Genomic DNA, 19946 nt, shown 5'->3' with positions numbered 1-19946 from the left:
AATCTCTTTGAACTTATTGTTTCATTTTAGTTTTAATTTTCTCTTAGGTATCTATTTACAAATAAAACAAAAAACCTTTCAATTGACTAAGCTGGTGGCATGGCAATAGCAAGATTACATGTGTAATCATACGAATATACATGCATAACTGCTTTTAAGTTTGTTGAATAAATATTTATGATCACCTTTATGTGCAAAAAATATGTTAGACTGTGTTATCACACAAAACTTACAACACACAATCTGCCCAGAAAGTGTGCATGGTCAACATGCATGCAAAATAACTAACACTAGACAGCATTGATAGTAGATATTTGGAGTCCAAGAATAGGAGGATTTGCATCCTGTGAGGTAACTATGAAATATTTTCACATTGTTTTTTTTTCTTGGTTGGTAAATCACAGAAAGGTAGAACTAGCTATATAGGGATTTATCAAAGAAGAGTCATAGGTGGTGTATAAAAGAAGACATTCTGTGTTCTTTCTTCCACAGAAGTATACTAGACAAATATTTAGGCAGTTGTTCCATGCAGAGCACATACTTAGACTTATTCCCCTTGTTTTATTACCAAAAGAACTTCTTTTCTTTCAGGCAACAGTTGCAGCTTTTGCAGCTAGTGAAGGCCACTCCCACCCTCGGGTAGTCGAGCTGCCAAAGACTGATGAAGGCCTTGGTTTTAACGTAATGGGAGGAAAGGAGCAAAATTCTCCAATTTATATCTCTCGCATCATCCCTGGAGGGGTGGCTGAAAGACACGGAGGCCTCAAAAGAGGAGACCAGCTGCTGTCAGTGAATGGAGTGGTATGTTCACAAAATAACCAGAGATTTTCTTTAATAACCAGAGCACATTTCTTTTCTCACTCATTTTTCTCTGCTAATATAGTCATCAGTGTTGAAATCCTAAAACAGATCATAGTTTCATATCTAACCACCTTCCTGAGCTCTGATGTATATTAAGCCTATAAAATGTGTGATTTTATGTTTTATGCCTATTTCATTTTGCTCAGGTATGATCCATATCAGCTAGTTAGAAAATCATACCAAGAAATATCCCAACATGTAGAATTTCCTTCCTCATATTATTGTAAGTGAATGTTTAGGAGAACATAATAATTTCAAGGTACTTTTTATTCTAAGTTTCTATAAGCTAATGTAGCTTTTTTATATTCCCTTAGTGATGGGAGTTGCACTCATCACTGAGTTACAGCCCCATTCCAAGTAATAGCTTTATGTGAAAGATATTACTCCATGAATTTCTTCATGATTTAGTAACTTCCCCTGATATATGATGCACTAGGCATCAGTAATATAAGAATATAAATTTCAGAAATATCAATGTGAATATATCAATATTTGCCTATACATGTACATAAGAACTTTTATTTAAAGAAAAAGAGACTCTTGAGCTGAAGAGATGGTGTAGTGGTTAAGGTGCATGCCAGGACCCATGTAAGCCAGATACACAAGGAAGCACATGCATCTGGATTTTGTTTGCAGTAGCTAGAGGCCCTGGTGTGTCCATTATCTCTCTCTCTCTCTCTATTTGCCTCTTTCTCTCTAATAAATAAATAAATAAATGTATAGAATTTATATTAAATATCAAAATCTCTTATTTTAAAAAAATATATATAATATTGTATAGAATTTATATTAAATATCAAAATCTCTTATTCTTTTAAAATATATATATAGATATATACATATATATATATATATATATATATATATAATTTATATATGATTTGAGATTTTTATATCCACTGTTTTATACAAAGTTGAAAATATTGTATTTGGAGTATGGTATTTTATCAATGACTAAGAGTAAATTTTTTTCCATATTTATACATGTAATTAAAATTATGTTTCCATGAATATTTTAAATATTTCCATATTCAAATTCTAAAATTACCACAATATCTACTTTTTCTTAGTGATAACATTTTGAGATAACTTTCTTGTGGACCTTTTGATTATCAATTTTTCAAAGTTTGTTTCAAAGGATAATTGTAGATTCATGCTTTTGGAAAGTGAGACCAGAGTCATGCAGTCATGCACAGCAGATAATAGGCTGTGCCTCAGTAATGAATTTACAATTTAACTAAGTATATTGTTTTAAAAATAGTAATAATAATGGCATCAAAATATGCACCCAAATATATTTATTGTAATTGTACTTATGCAGAGCAATTGTATCTATACATGACATAAATTTAATAGGCACTTGGCTTTGAACTACCTATAAAGGGAGCAAAAGGCCTTCTATTTATCCCACACATTTACAGGGACCATAGCTGGAGACATCTCATCATGAGACATCTATTTCTTGTGATGACCTTGTGGTGAATCTAGGAATCAGCAAGGAACATTGGAACATTGCAGCAATGGGAGCAAACAGACCACATTTACTATTCAATATCCATATTATTACTATGGACTTATTTCCTCTAATCCAGGGTCTCTCTATTTGTAAAGGAGTCATAGTTACTGATTGGAAGGCTGCTGATAAAAACTAGTGAGGCAAAATGTCTATTAAGAATCACTCTGTTGCTGGCAACGGCAGTATATTCTTTAATCCTAGCACTCAGGAGGTAAAGGTAGTAAGATCGCTGAGTTTGAGCTAGCCTGAGACTATATAGTGAATCCTAGGTCATTCTGGGCTAGAGAAAAGCCCTACCTTATAACCCCCCACACAAAAAATAATTCTGTGGTAATTTTGTCATATATGCATCTTTGATAGGTCATATGGTCATTAAAGAAGGTTGTAGTGAGAGAGGATTAAAAATACCAGTTATGGGCTGGAGAGATGGCTTAGCGGTTAAGCGCTTGCCTGTGAAGCCTAAGGAACCCGGTTCGAGGCTCGGTTCCCCAGGTCCCACGTTAGCCAGATGCACAAGGGGGCGCATGTGTCTGGAGTTCGTTTGCCGAGGCTGGAAGCCCTGGCGCGCCCATTCTCTCTCTCTCCCTCTATCTGTCTTTCTCTCTGTGTCTGTTTCTCTCAAATAAATAAATAAATAAATAATTTAAAAAATACCAGTTATATTGCTTTTGCTACTTATGTTGAAGAACATTTTCCTACACATATAGGCATAGGCTAGAAAGCAGATATTAGCAAGAAGGCAGCAATGAACTTTTCCATCATCTTCGAATCCAATGAGATCCTACTTCTCTGCAAGTTCAGGGATCCTAATTGTCACTTTTGAAAAGAGTTACTTGTGTCAGCAAGACAGTATTTCAGGGTTGGAATTTTGTTACCCTTATATTTAACCTCAGAAAACCAAATGTCCTATTAAACCTACAGTTGGAAATAGGACAGTTCAGTTTAGGGGTCAAACTTTGATCCCATCTCCATAGTCACATCAACCCTACAGGCAGACTTGGTTTGTCCTTAAAATTTTTACACCCCATCCATGTCTCTAAATTTTAATGTTCCACATATATGTAAATGAGATCATTTTAGCAATAATTTGTTTCTAAACTACATCATGCCCGTTATTAAGCCACTAATTTCACCAAAGAAAATCAATTTCTGACATTTTTGGATAATGAGTCAAACATCATTGGTTCAGTGGCAATGGCTAGGGTGTTGTCCGTCTGGCATAAGGCTGGCTGAACACTCTTGCTTGGTTTCTTATGCTCCAAGAGTTATAGCTTAAAATATTTTCTCTCCTTACACAAAAATGATATGCTATAAACTACCTATTTTCAAATGTTTAAAAGTAAGTTGTTTACTTTTTAACAACTTTTACTTGTTTTATTCATTCTGTTGTTTGAAGACCCTCAGCAGTTAAATTGAATTTCTAACACCAGGTTTCATAATGATAGGCCATGCAGATTCGGGTTTCATTTGTCCTCTGGGTATCATTCCCACCAGGGCCTTCTTCAAGGTAATTGTTGCCCAGAAGCTTTGTTTTTCCCTCATGAGAAAGCCCACACAGCAGGACACTGTTCTTCTCACGTCACGTGTATCGCAGGTGCTCAGCCTGAAGATTGTGTGGCAATGGCATCTTCTTCCATCAGAAGCTCCTTGGTGAGGTGGAATTGCACTGGGTCATCTGTAGACAGTAAGATCATTAGTCCTTCCTGGAGAAAATCTAAGAAAGCATTCCTTGAATATTAGAGAAATGGGCTATTGTTGCTCAATGGCTACAAGGCAATGAGAATCTGGGCTAAGAAAAACAGGTACTGTAACACAGGATTCTTCTTTTTATTTGTAATGCAGGCCACGAGAGATGTTGTGTGCTGGCATGAAGGCTGTTATGAGGTGGGTGAGTGCTGCCGCCTCCCCACAGTGAGGTCAGAACAGAGACATGTTCATGCCACAGTCCAGCTGTAACCTCACTCCATTGCAGGGAGGAATAGAAGCAGGAGACTCCTTGAGGTGTGTGAGCAATAGAGACCACTAGAAGCTCTGCTCTCACCTCCACATGCACATCTGCACACACATGTGCATATACCACACATAGCATACCACACATAATTCAGCGATATCAAAGGAGCCAGCCATGGTGGCACATGTCATTAATCCCAGCACTTAGTAGGCTAAGGTAGGTGGATCACAGTGAGTTCAAGGCCAGTCTGACACTACAAAGTGAGTTCCAGGTCAGTCTGGGCTAGAGTGAGACCATAGATCAAAAAATTCTCAAAGACATCAAAGAAGTAAAAACACACAGCTTCATAATAATTATAAAGTGGTAAGTATAAATTCCTAAACTTCCAATGAAAAGAACCTGTGAACTCAGGCATGGTGGTGCACACCTTTAATCCCAGCACTTGGGAGGCAGAGGTAGGAGGATTGCTGTGAGTTTGAGGCCAGTGTGGGACTACAGAATGAGTTCCAGGTCAGCCTGGGTTAGAGTGAGAAACTATCTTGGAAAACTAGAAACTGTGCAAGTTAATAGAGGCATCAAAACTGCTTCTATAAGTTCAGCAAGACTTTATTAGACTAAGAGAAAGTGAGAGGAGACATGGTGAGGAGCTCCTGCCCATGAGAGAGGAGGGGCAAAGCTCCAGTGGTTTATTTCTTGCCACTGGCTGGTATTTATTAGACGCTCATCAAAAGCAAACTTTCTATAAATGAGAAACCACATGACCCAGTGACCTTTTCCTAGTCACATAAGAAGGAGTTAAAGCAACTCCAGAAGTCTGGGCTATTATCCTTGAGCCCAGAGGTCATTTCAGTATAAACATTTGCACAACGGTTGAAAATCAATTATTTTATGAGACAGGGTTTTGTATCTGTAGTAGGACCAAAACAAACAAAATAAGGTTCTCAAATGGATCATATAATTTCGACTTCTGCCTTGAAATGCTACCATTTGGAAAGACTCATATGGAAGATTTTTAGAGCATGCCATCCTTAACTGAGAAAAATTTTGGAAGGAAGTTATTTGGAAGTTTAGGGAAACCTTATTTTAGTATAAGTACTCTGAGAATAATTCCATATGGTCCTATTTAGTATTTAAAGAAGTTACACTATGGACCTTTAAGCTCTTTGAGAGACATTTTAAATGGTGCCCTGGCAACTAATCTTTTTGTTTGGTTGTTTTTATATCCTTGCTATATTTAAGAAGAAGTTTGAGGTAGAACTGTTGATATGGAATTTTAGGTAATTAAGTGTAATAGAAAGAGGGAATCAATAAATAGAAATAAAGAAAAGACACAGCAATTGAGCTATTGATTTTTTCTTTTAGATTCTTATGTCAATGTAGAAAGAAACTCATGTCATCTCTACTACACTGAAAGAATTTTGTTTTTCCTATTCCTGAGCTTGAAGTGAAATTTCCCATGAGATTCATATAAATGAGACATCGAATCACCTAATACAATTTTATAGAAAATGAAGAGGCCATTTGTGTCTGGCTACTTCTTATGTCGAGCCTTGGCAAAAACTTTCAGCTGAATGCTGAATTAAAATTTAACATTAATAGGATGAGGTCAAAATGTTACAGTTAGAATTTATAGCTGTCTAATACTTTCCTTTTCACCCTTTCATGTTCAAGTGTTTTCTCAAGGACTGTGTCTGAAGAATGCAGACCATGAGGATCCAGTGGGAACAGTAAATATATGTAGTGATAGAGTCAGGTTATAAAGACAATCTCAATAGATGGCACAGTAGGGCTAATTTAATAAGACTCTACTTGAAGTCCTACTCCAATGCCCAAAATTATGGGTAGAAAGTCTGAGAGGGCTGATTTAATACCAATCTGGTGGGGAATGCTAATTGATTTAGGGAATAGTGTAAGGTGAATGTTAACATGACTGTAGACCATTGACACACATCTTTAGCAGAACAAAGAAAGAAATTGGTCCAGCGTCATCCAGCCTATATTTTATTATGTTCTTATCCAATAAATCTACCATAGTTGTGCATGAGGTATGCATTTTAAAAATACTTGCACTATTTAGCATTTAGTATAGGATATTTAGGGAATGATAATGTTTTTCAGGTGTCATCCATGGTGCAAGGTACTATGTAGTAGAGCCAAGAATAATGGGTTAAGGTCACAGGGAAGGAAGAGTTCAGCTGTTTTAACACATTTTAATACATAAAGCTGTCTAAGTAGAAGATTCAGTCATAAACGTTGGAAGCTCCTCATCTAAAATTTTAATTATAGTTTAGAAGCCCACCTGACCTAAGTATTTAAAAAATACAAGTACTATGTACACAGTTGGAAGTTGGCACAGAGGTCCCTGCTAATTCTCTGACTCTGTAATCTTATGTCTTCATATGATATTTTGCTGAGATTGCTATCACCTCACACCACCACCAAAACCAACGCACACACATACACAAACACACATACACAAACACACATATACACACACACGCTCTCGCTCACGCTCGCACGCACTGTCTTACAACTCTGAGGCAGGAAAGCAAGCACAGCTATTTGTATGTGGATCCTAATCATGAGTTGTTTCTGAATACAATAAGATGATTAGAAGTTTGCTACACTGAATTATCTGTTTCGTACTAGTCATTCTCCTACTCGCTACTCAAGAGTCTCATGAAATGGGAAGGGCCAGACCATTGGATGCTACTTGTCTCTCTCTTTGTCTTTCTCCCCTTCCTCCCTCCCTCCCTCCCTCCCTCCCTCCCTCTCTCCCTTCCTTCCTTCCCCCCTCTCTCTCACACATTACTTCCTCCTTCCTTCTCACCTATACACACAAAAATGGATACACTCAGATACATACATGGGCTCACATCCAAATACACACACATGAAGTGAATTTTGGTCTTGACTGTGAGTGTACTTTACATTGCCAAATGTAAAACCGAGTTATTTAAAGGCCAAACCCATTGAAATTTGAGTGAGTTTTATGGATATATCAAAGTTAATTTCCTGGTTTTTATGGTATACTATACTCTTATTAGATGCTAGCATTAAGGGAAGCTGAGCAAAGGGTATAACAGACATCCCTGTACATTTCTTTTTATCCTTTTTTGAAAGTCTACAAACTAGTTTAGACAGGAGAAAGTCCCAGAAGTTCATCCTCAAATGTGATATCCTACTAGTACTAAAGAAAGAGAAGTTAAGAGAGCAGAGTACAGGAATATCAAATAGGAGCATGAGAACCTCAAAGCTAAGTTCTATTGAAAAGAGACGCCCACTGGATTCTGAAAGCCACATGTTGATTTGGAACTGCATTGGCAGGGAGATTGCAGTTCTGTCTGTCTAACTCTGTAGTTATAAAGCCGTGGATACGGAGTATGCACAGTGCTCACTAATTTGTATGTAACACAGATGATGAATAAAAGCATAGGGATGGAACAGAATAAATGGTTTTCCTGGTGCCTGGCCTTTGTCCAATTTCAGAAATATCTGTGCCAAGTTGAGAGTGAGACTCATAGTCCAAATTAGCTATGCAGAGTGCTGTCAGGTGTGCACTGCGGAAAGACCAGGAATCCGCCCTGTACATCTGAGCTCATAGCCGATGCACCCAGAGAAACCTGAATTAAAATTTATTCATCTGTTATAAGTTAAGATAAAAAATAATCAAACTTTTTAAAACTGCCATGAAATATACTATAAGATGCCTGAGCCAATTTAAGTGTTGCAATATAACAGGGGCAGTATTCCCATCAGGGGTTTCTGTCCATTGCAGAACAGACCCTGCACATGTTTGAATGAAATTTCACACACTTTTTTTTTTTTTTTTTAGTGCCAGACACTGCGATATGTACTTTACATAACGACTTTATGATTTTCCTTATAATGAGTTTTGATGTGGTAGGCACTATTAATATTTCCATTTTTACAAATGAAAAGAACTGAGGAACAACAAATCCTATAACTTAGCCCCTCCTGTATGGCAACTGAAAAGCAGAGGTGGAGATTCTGACTCAGGCTAACTTCATCAATCATAATAAATGGTAAATAAATGCCACAGCCATTAATAAACCCATGCTTTTGTGTGCAGTATAGAAAAGATTAAGGTTTCTTAATCTCTATGGGAGTACAGGAGTGCATTTTCTATGGAGACAGTAAAATGTTTTTCCTAGCTACTCATAAGGTGCTTTGACCTTTTAACAGCTAAAATGTATTCCTAAATACAGTCCTGTTTTTGAAATATTTTTTCTTTATTTATGTGTGTATGGGTGTGCCAAGGACTCCTGCCATTACATTTGAATGCCAGATGCTTATGCCACGTTTTGCATCTGGCTTTCTCTGGGTACTAGAAAATTGAACCTTGGACCAATAGGCATTGAAAGCAAGTGCTGCCTTTAACCATGAAACCATCTCCCCATTCCCCATAGTAATGTTTGGAGGGTCTTCAGAGATGATTCAGTAGGTGAGGCACTTGCCAAACAAACATTAAGATCTGGGTTTAGATTCCCAGCACTCACAAAGTAGCCTGGTATGGTGGCAGATACATATAATCCCAGCATTCAGAGGAAGTAGAGATAGGCAAAGTGTCAGGGAAAGCTGCTGACTAGTTAGTGTGGACAAATTGGTGAGCTCTAGTATCAGCAAGAAATCCTGTCCCCAAAATAGACTGGTAAGATGGCTCTGTTAAAACATGCACAAGCATGAGGACCTGGGATGACTCAAGTTCAATCTCCATTGCCTATGTAAAAAGCTAGGCATGGCCACTGCATTAGTCATGGTCCTCTAGAAGAACAGAGCTGATAGAATTAATTATATTAAAAGGGAATTTACTGGATTACTTTATGGTAGTCCAATAGCAGTTGCAGGTTTAAGAATCAAGGAATCTGGTAGCTGCTCAATCCACATGGCTAGATGCCTCAGCAGTTCTAATCCAGCACTGAAGGCCTGGAGGTTTCCTGATTGAGGCAACACTGATCTTTAATCCACCTTGGTCTTCAATGCACATGAGAAAGCAGCAGCAGCTCTGGCAACCAAGTAGAAGGAGGTGGGCTCTTTTCACCCAGAGCTTCCTTATATAAAGTCCCCCTCTGAGAGGGGCTTCCCACTAGGGGGAAGGGCTCACCCTGGGGAAAAGACTTCCTCCTTCAGTTAATACTTCCTGGAAGCAACCTCAAAAGGAATTTCTGTGGATTACTAAACAGATCAAGTTGACAACAACTTAACCATCATAGCCACACATGCCTGCAACCTCAGTCCTGTGGTGAGTGGAGATGGGAAACTCTCTAAGGCTCATTGGTCATCCAGTCTGACCAAACAGGCACAGCATGTTCAGTGAGAAGCTGTCTCAAGGAGAAAAGAGGAAGAGCTATAGAGAACACTCAGTGTTCAGGAAAGCCTGAGACTACATAATGAATTTCAGGTCAGCCTGGGCTAAAGAGCAAGATCCTACCTCAAAACAAAGAAAACCAACAAAAATATGGCATGCACGTGCAAAACAGAGAGGGGGAGCTGGAGAGATGGCTTAGCAGTTAAAGTGCTTGCCTATAAAGCCAAAGGACCCAGGTTTGATTCCTCAGTACCCAAGTAAGCCAGATGAACAAGGGGAGCATGTGTCTGGAGTTTGTTTACGGTGGCTAGAGGCCCTAGCATGCCCATTCTCTCTGTGTCTGTCTTCTATTTCTCTCTGCTTGCACATAAATAAAACAAAATGAAATAATTAAAATTAAAACAGAGTGAGCACCTGAGGAAGACACTCCACATAAATCTCTGACACACATGTGTACACATGTGCACATGCACCCCTGCACATATAAACACACATACAAATGCCATGCAAATACATGTGGGAAAATCAGTAAGGATTTGAAGAAGAAATGTACTTTAATTCAAGTGGCTCAGATTACTGAGAAGGTAGGGAACATTTAGTTTGTGTGTTTGAAATTGTTCTGTACATCCCTAGCCCATCATTACTACTTGCAGGAGGTGTCATTGTATGGTCTAATTCACTAGCCATCTTTAAAACTAGCCTAGGAACAGGTCTTGGTATGCAAGTACTGTCTAAACACATTTAGATATTAGGAAGTATTGGAATGGCATGAGCACCTTGACCTTCAGTTCTCCTATGTACTTGGGATAGGAATTCTCAACTTAATTTTGGGGTTTGAGGCCTTGAATGCAGCTATTCTTACATCCTCTGTCTGCATAGGAGCTATTATCAGGTTCCTTGCCTTTCTTGACAGCCAAGTGCGGAAGATTATGTTAGAATGAAATTGGTTGGAGAGCAAGCTGAAATTTCAGTTAAATACTGAACATTTTTGCTCTCAGGATGACATCATGTGGCACTTCCCTCACATTTGTGATGAAGCCAAGTGATGCACAGTTCCACTGCTTTATTCCAGTTGCCTGCAGAATGGTCCAGGCAATACAGCGTGGCTCCTGGTGTTTTTGCAACAGTAACCAGGCACCATGCTGTTGCCCCTTTTTTCTGAGGTTTCTCATAATAAAACTGTCTCTTCATCTGCACAGCAGAAGCAGAGGTCGCCCCTCTCAATACAGCAGGCCACAGGGGCTTACAAACTAGTACTGCCACATTCCCTCTCTGTGATTTTAGCCTGCAAGTATGGTTCCAGAAACTGATCTCTCTTCCTTTAAGAAAGCCCTGAGAATGTGGTGATAAAATAGACTGAAATTCCACAGTGGTAGAATGCAATTCCTAGCAATCACTGGGAAAGACAAGACACTGGATGGAAGAAGGATTCCCAAATATGGTGTCAAATTGACCCTGATCTCTACTTTTTATACTAATGTGTATTTGATTATTTCGTTAAGGATATATGCAGTTTTTCTCACAGTTATTTTTCCCCTTATTGTTTGTGTTTTTTCCAATGAGTAGGAGTTATTTTAGCAATGTTCCTCATTGACTCAATGATTATTTGTAGATGAATTACTAAATACCAGCTGCCAAGCTAAGCCCTGGATATAGAGCAGGGAACAAAACTTAGCAGCTTATTACTTTCATGGAACTTTCTGCTGTTTAGAGAATAAGATAATGAGGGTAATGTTAATAATAATAATAAATTCATAGCCAAAAAGCATATATTCTAATACTGTATTCTAATACTGATAGCCCATTTAGTCCAACCTAGGGAAAGCACCCCCAGTGATTCTATTCAGTTCCTCATTGGTCATAGTAACCTGCTTTTTACTCTATGAGTGTATATAACAAGTCACCTCACATTTGGTGGCATAGATGACAGTAATTTATTCTGTCACAGTTCTTGGACCCAGACATTGCAAATTAGTTTCACTAGCCCAAAATAAAGAGGTCAACAGGGATGTGCTCCATCTAAAATGCTTGAGGGGAGACTCCATTTCTTGCTTTTCCCAATTCCTACTGGCTAACTGCATTCTTCCATTGGTGGTTGTCTTATTCTAGTCTTCTCCATGGGGACATTACCCTCTCTTCTACCAACTCTCCCTCTACTTTTCTAGTAATGGAACATTTGTGTATGATACACTCAGATCAAGCAGAACATTCTCAAGATTATTCATCCCGATATCCTCTACTTAATCTCCCCTGAAGAAACATCTATCTATCTATCTATCTATCTATCTATCTATCTATCTATCTATCTATCTATGTATCAATCAATCATAACATTTATAGGGCCTAAACAGAGTATCTAATATCTTTAGTAACTTACTCAGCCTTCTACTTTGTGTGAGTATTATAACCCAGAAGGCCCAGAACAGGTTCAGTCTTAGAAATGAGACCATTTGTCCATAAGCATGGGCACACTGGTTTCTAATCTCAGGACAACATGGCTAGTGTTTTCCACTCTACTCTGGGTTCTAGTAATACAAATTCGTTCTTCCCTTCCCATTTTTGGTATTTTGCCCATTTATTTTTATCTACTAAATTAAGCCCATCTTCCTTCCCTTGGAATCAGACTTATTTGGTCCTTAATGAGAAAATACTAAAATGAAAACATGAAACCATTACTTAACCTTCTAGCTAAAGACTTTAGCTATTTTGGGGTCTTTTTTTTTTTCTTCATAGACATGAGTTGAAAGAAAACAAATTTACACTTCAGGACACATCACAGCCTCCCAATTATACAGTGAACCAGGTATTACAGGAGGAAAAATAACAACAGAGTGGTGTGACAGAACAAGCTGTTTTAAATAGTGTTAGGTGGGATTTCCAGCTAGTTCACTGGGCAGAACATGGGGCTCTTAATAGTGTTAGGAATGACCTATTTGAAAAGTGACATTTAAGGAAAGATTAAAAATAAAGCAAAATTATTTATTTCCAGGAAAAGGGGAGAGTTTAATGAAAGTAAGAATGGGAAGGGAAGGAGGCTGGAAAGCTGGCTCAGGGGATAAAACACTTGACACACAAGTGTGAGGATCTGTGTTTGGACCCCCAGAACCCAGTAAAGCTAGAAATTGTAGCACTAGCATCTGTAACCCTGGTTTTCCTAGGGCAAAAAGGGAGGTGGGGACAGGAGAATCCACCAGATGTTCATTGGTCAACTATCCTGGAAAGTGGAGAACTGATACCTGAAGGTTGTCTTATGACCTTCAAAAATGTACTGAGGCATATATGCACCTACACTAACACACATGAAGACACACACATGTAGAAAGGAAAGTGAAAGGCTCCATGATTTACCATGTAGGAGTAGTTGAAAGATCTGGGCTGCCTGGGCACAGGCAGGGTTGAAAGGGTTGAATGGGATCCAGCCAGATTTATTAGCATTACCCTCATTGAGGGGGAGCCTAGATTTATCATTTGAGGGTGATAGAAAACGTCCCAGATATGGTTTCTACAACAATTTTCTAGAGGAAATCTCAAGTTCAGAAGAGCAACTAGGACAGCCCTGGGCAGGCATAATGAAGATCTTAATAGAAGATTAATGGCTACAATGGAGAAATGGGAAAAGATATGAAAATTATTTTGGAGATAAGGGCATCAAAAACAAGACCTGGAGGTTGGGTATGAGAAGAGAGAGAGAGGGATTTACCAAGAAAGGTCTTATCAAACCTGGATCCTAACATTTGTTGCAACAGGAGAAAAATTGGTTGAGGTGAGAAGGGGGACATTTGCTACTCAGCCACTTGTGGTGTCATTTGTTCAATCCACAGGAACTATTTGAGGGCAGAGGTGGTATTTACTTTTACCTTCTGTAAGAACAAAATTTAAAGTGAATGAACTGTTTCATCAAAGTTACAGCAATCCAATACATTTTTTAAACAAAATTGACTATGTAATGTTTTTAACAAATTACATATATCACAATCAGAGGTTTCTTACCCTTGGAAGAATACTTTGTATTCTGAATTGGATAATTTACTTATTGGCAAGGCAATTGTGTACAATGAAGTATGTTTATGCCGACCTGTAACATCCCTTATCCCCACTCATGATAAACAAAATTATTTCTATCTATGTCCACTTGCCCCAATGTGAGAGAAAAAGAAGTCATTCATGGTTGAGAACTATGACCTTAAAATAAACTAGTAAAATTAAATGAAACAAGTGATACAAACTAATTAGTAACTGAATTACTAAAATTTAATTAGTTTATCATTATCATGTCCATTGTCTGTGTGAATATAATGAGTTTCTCATAAATTTATGACAGAGAGGAAACTCCACAATTGAGGAGCACATCTCTTCTCCAGAAAGAGGGTCCTGTGAGGACAAAGCCTTAGTGGATCCTCATTACTGGCATGACAAAGGCAAAGCAATTGGCAGCTCAGTCATTAGGCTTGCTGAATCTGTCTCTGCTGGAAAACAGTACTGTAAGAACATCACTTCAAAGTTCTCAGTAAGACTGCCCAAAAGATTTATTAACCACATGCCATCGCTGGCACAATGAAAGGAACAGTTTAAAGAAAACATTGATCATACTCCACCAAGTCTTATTGTATCTAATAGTCCTAGAAACATAAAGCAAATTTTTTCATAAGTATAAATGGCTACATACTCATGACTGGCCTTAGCGTTAGCTTTGGGTGACTTGTAGAAATATCTTGCCAGTGTATCATAAATATGACAATTCTCTCCTGCCCAAATTTAGAAGGCCCAGTCTTTTTGAAAACTCAGTAAAGTCCATAACAAAAATCCACAGGGAATCTCTCAGCATTCTCCCAGTTTTAAAATGAGTCTAAACTGAGACTGACCATCAGGCCAGGGATCAGGCACCTGAGTCTCCTGAAATCTCCCTTGGTTTTGTGTTCATAATCTATTTAGCATTTCAAACCTCAAGTCTCTCAGGCAGGAGGGGTGGCTTAGCAGTAAGGCATTTGCCTGCAAAGTCAAAGGATCCTGATTTGATTCCCCAGGACCCATATTAGCCAGAGGCACAAGGGGTCAGCCACATCTGGAGTTCATTTGCAGTGGCTGGAGGCCCTGGCATGCCCATTCTCTCTCACTCTCTCCCTCCCCCACTCTTTCTCTGTCAAATAAATAAATAAATAAATAAATAAATGTTAAAAACCTTAAGTCACACAATAATTACTGTTTTGCTGTTCCTCTTTAAGCAATGTAAAGACATTTAAGTAGTGCGAGAAAAATAGTCAGGTGCAACCAATGACCCAGTGAGCCATTTCAAAGGGCTTGTCTTTGATTAAGTGAGGTTGGCAGGAAGCACGATGCTAAGCTGCCTGATTTTGAAAATCCAATTACACATCACTCTCTTTTACATTATCCGCATTTATAGGTGTTTAAAGTACATTTTCCTATAGTTGTGCATAACTTCATTCAGTTTGGGGGATAGTCTACAAAGAATCCAAATCGCTTTCACCCTGCCTGGACCCCTGGCTTGACTTCCACTGTTTTACCTTCAGTCAGGGGATTGAATTGGGCTTCTCCAACTTGATCTATGAGTGTTACACTGGGCCATCCAGCCCTTTATGGGAATTAATTGATTGATTGATACACTCATTCATTCTGAGGCAGGGTCTCACTCTAGACCAGGCTAGCTGGAATGCACTCTGTAGTTCCAGGCAGAACCTCATATTCACAGCAATTTTCTGACCTCTGCCTCCTGAGAGCAGCGATTAAAGTCATGCTGTCACCAAGACTAGCTATAGGGCTTTTTTTTTTTTTTAAGCACATGTATTTTATTACTGAAGACAGAATTCTTTAGTGAAAAAGAAAGAATAAAGCTGCTGTTTGAGAAGAAAAGTAGAGAAACAATAAAAAATATAATAAATGAATGTTAAATGGTGGCAACTTCCAAGGAACAAACAGGAAGCAATGAGTAAAGTGCCAGGACAGGAATGCCATGGGGAGGGGAAAGTATGCTGATAGGCAAGGCAGCCCCAGTGAGAAGAAAGCATTGGAAAAGAGGATCAAAAGAGGTAGGAAATAAATCCCCAAGGTGTCTAAGGAAGAATATTCTGTGCAGAGGAATGATTTAGCAAAGCATGAAGTCTCTAAGGTGAAAAACCACTGGTGTGTGCAAAGAAAATGAAGCAGCCATTGAAACTGAAGGAAAGTCACATCAAAGAGAGGAGAAAGTGATGAGTTCATTCATTTTAAAATACCTTGTTAATTTAAAATATTAACTATATTGAGTTTCTTCTACTCAATATAGATGCCACTACATTAGAATGGTTATTATAACATCCCCAACGGTAGGCTTAGAAACAAATCAGGCAGCTCCAAATGCAGTCACAACAGTTGACAACAAAGGTAATGGAATGGGTTTCTTTCCCTCACACATTCATCAGACCAGCATTTGTGAAGCATGAATTCAGTGGGTGAGTTAACTCTCATTCAGTCCCTAGAAGGCACAAATCATCCCTGTTACTTGTGGTATTTGATATGTAATTTGCTAACTTTTCTGAACCTTTGTTTCCTCCTGGCTAAGAGATGATAATATTGGTTACTTAGTTTTTATATTTTTAGTGTTTAAATGGCATAATATGACTCCTGGGCACATATGAAGTATTACAAAAATTAAATTTTCTTCATTGTTACTGTTCCCTAATCAAGATACCACTTATGGCTTGAATAAAATGTCACCGGGGTATGTCGCAGTCAGCTTCTGGTCTGAACCTCCAAGCCTGACACAGTTATGGGAGGAAAGAAATTTATTGAAGCTCACAGATAGAAGGGGCATTACATAATGACAGAAGAAGCTGGCTCACTTTCACAGGTCCATGCAAAGCTCATTTACTTTGCATATCTTTGGCTGGAAATTCCAGATGTGCCCTCACACTTTAGAGCTAGGCCCTAGGACCCCTCCATAGTGACACCTCCTCCAGCTAGGAGGCTGGGTTTCTAAGCTTTACAAAAACTGAATATTTGGGGAGACATCCATTCAAACCACCACAGGGTGGTTTTATAAAGTGATTATATATTTAAGTTTCAAAATCACTGGTGAACATCATCCAGTGCATAAAGCTTAGTCACTGATTCATTGACTGATTGATGTATTGATACATTCTCTCATTCACTCATTCATATTTTTAGTCACTGATGAAGTAAAATATAAAGATAGCATCTTCAGTTTCATCTAAAGATATGAAAGAAATTGGTAAAGAAGCAGGTCATCGTTGCAACATAGATTATTGTACAAATAGTGATAAATATGGAGTACCATGGGAGACCATAGTAGTAGCTTCTAGCACAAACATTAGAAACACAGTGGAGCTAGACAGGCATTTGGCCAATTGGATGGAGTTAGAAAAGTGAGCATACCCTTAGCAGAAAACTCACAGAGGGATGCAGGTAGCAGAGAAAGGTACATGTTCTGTATGGAGCCTTGTGGGTTGGCAATTCCAAAATATAAGTAGGGGGCTGATCAATAAATGCAAGGTACTCTAGGCTGAAGACTTTGGGCCTCAGCAACACAGACACTGTGATTTTAAGCAAGAACTCACATGGTCAAAGTTGTGTTTTTGAATGATTACAGTGTAAAGCATGGTTCAGAAGGGGCACAGCTAGAGGCAAGACAACTAGACATAGACACTATTTGACGCTAAGTGAGAAAAGAAATCGGTCTCCTGTGGATCTGTTATGATGAGAATGGCAGTGTTTTCTTGTTACAGCCCATTGTTATTTAGGGGTGGGGAGAGAGGATCAATATTAGTTGTACCAAAAAACAACTACACAGCCAGCTGATTTCATTTTCAGAGAAATCCTTTGGTTGATTGATTTGCAGCTCTCTCTGGGGTCTCACATCTGTGAAGATTGAAAGCACTGCAGTTTTTCATCTCAGGAGCCATCAGATGAAAAACAAAAATTAAACATGAAGTATTTCATAATCCTTCCTCACCATTTCTCAAACATTAGTCCCTGAAAATGTGGATTTATAGTCCACAGGCAGAAATATGAATGATCTGCCAGGATGTATAAGATACACTGCAGCCAGTAAATGAACAACTGAGAGGGACAGAAGGGAAGAAAAATGCTCACATTTCAGCATGAATGGCATCAGGAGAAAAATGGCCCAGTTGTGATTGTCCAAACAGAATCTAGGCACGCACTCCATTATAAGCTGCATTCTGAAAGTCCCTCCAAGCACACTTCTGCCACTATGCTGTCTGAGGCAATTCAACTAAAATCTCTTCTGAATACCTTCATTGCCAAGGAAGTTACTTGTATTTTTTTTTTTAATTTGTCCTGAGAACTCCAAATCAATGCTTCAAAGCGCTATTTACTTTTTACTTTTAAATTTTTAATATTTTGGTTTTTCAAGGTAGGATCTCACTCAAGCCCAGGCTAACCTGGAATTCACTAAGTAGTCTCAGGCTGGCCTTTATCTCATGACAATCCTCCTAATTCTGCTTCCCTGGTGCTGGGATTAAAGGTATATGCCACCATGCCTGGCATCAAAGCACTATTTAAATAACATTATCATGTATTATACCTTCTTTGGGTTGTTCCAGAGCAATCTATCTTGTCATTTATATATATATGAAAAGTATGACTATATTACTGTAAAATTTTTAAATAAATGAGTTTGACTAAAATTAGATAATTTGCCTTGTCCTTTTGTTTTATTCCTCTTGAAAAACAACAAAAGCTATCCTAATGGCTGTCCATCTAAAAGTTTTTCTTCTCATTGAGGTATATACATATACAAATGCACACATACTTTCTAAAAATATATATTTTTATTTATTTATTTATTTATTTATTTATTTATTTATTTATTTATTTGGGGGAGAGAGAGAATAGGCATGATGCTAGGGCCTCCAACCACTGCAAAGAAACTCCAGATGCATGCACCAACTTGTGAATCTGGCTAACGTGGGTCCTGGGGAATTGAACCTGGGTTCTTTGGCCTTGCAGGCAAACATATTAACCACTAAGCCATCCTTCAGGCCCCACATACACTTAAACAAACAACAACATTTTTTTAGTTATCTCTAAATACAAAAAACAATTCTGCAAGCAGTGGCTGAGAGGTCAGGCCCTGGTGGACTAAATGTGGGCTTAGAAACTTTATTTATAAAATGGAAAGATAACACTACATAGTTCATAGTAGTAAGAATATTTTTCACACATTCAAGGCACTTAGGAAAATACTCAATGAATGCTGACTATTATTTTCTTTTAAAATTAAATTAATATTTTCATGTACGCCTACCTGTTGCTTACTTTCTTGGTTAGATATACATCTTAGACATCTTCCTCATCAGTGCATAGATTTCCTTTTCTTACGGTATTTCATGATACACAGGTTCCACTCGTTGGTTTAACCATTCTCTGTTGATGGACCTTTAGTTTGTTCCTCGATTCGTGTTTTGTTTCATTTTGTTTTTTCTGCTATGAACACTGCTTTATTTTGAACAAGAAAGTAACACCGTATAGGATAAGTGCTAGTTGGGATGGACTTTGGACAAAGGAAAGAAATTAATGGCAGTGACATGGAGAAAGTATATTGTAAGTTGAGGGAATAAAATTTACAGATAATGGAATCATCAAAACATCTGCTAAATCAGTATGGAAGAGTAATATTAGCGATAGGGTGGGACTGGCCTCTTAACAAAAATGTATGAATTTCTAAAGACATTTCATTTTCATTTCTAGAAAAGGGAGATGTATTCTTAGGTAAGGGAATACATACTTTTTGTATTTAGTGCATTCTGGGGCCATGGTTACTAATGTACATTACAGGGATAGTTCATAAAATCTTAAAAGACTTCTTGAGGTCTACATGATTGTCACTACTTAGTCAGAATGGAGGCTTGGAGGAAATATATTGCCTTTATTGTTTCAAAATTTTACAGTGATATTTTTAATTAGGAGTCATAACAATAGATTTCTTTTTGGTATTTTCATACATTCTTAGTTTTGGTTAATCCACTCCCCCAACCCCAACCACCTCCTCTTCTCTATCACCCTGTCTCCCATCTCTATTGTGCCTATCAATCCACATTATTCCCCCTTCTACTCTCATAGCATATGTTCAGTTACCCTTTCAAGCCCTCCCTTAAAGCTTTTTATTTCCTATCTCATGGGCCCCTTTCTAGTTTCCTGGACTCTACCCACAGTAACTCTGACATAAATATATATGCACAACAATTAGAAGTTAGGATCCACATATGAGAGAGGACATACTGCTTTTGTCATTTTAAGCTTGGGCTACCTGA

The 19946-nt window shown here is 38.2% G+C and overlaps 1 protein-coding gene across 4 annotated transcripts in view; it reads left to right on the top strand.

Moving 5' to 3' along the window:
• Positions 1 to 19946, top strand: part of Lin7a (lin-7 homolog A, crumbs cell polarity complex component) — a 160040-nt gene that overhangs the window by 104798 nt on the left and 35296 nt on the right. For all 4 annotated transcript variants that reach the window (XM_045152746.1, XM_045152747.1, XM_045152748.1 and 1 more), the window contains one exon: positions 592 to 801. In XM_045152746.1, coding sequence (XP_045008681.1) covers positions 592 to 801 — 210 coding nt within the window. The remainder of the gene's footprint in view (positions 1 to 591; positions 802 to 19946) is intronic.

The sequence above is a fragment of the Jaculus jaculus genome, chromosome 6 (assembly GCF_020740685.1).
Source record: "Jaculus jaculus isolate mJacJac1 chromosome 6, mJacJac1.mat.Y.cur, whole genome shotgun sequence".
Lineage (NCBI taxonomy): Eukaryota > Metazoa > Chordata > Mammalia > Rodentia > Dipodidae > Jaculus > Jaculus jaculus.
Note: the sequence above shows the minus strand (reverse complement) of the source record. Positions and strands in the feature narration are given on the sequence as shown.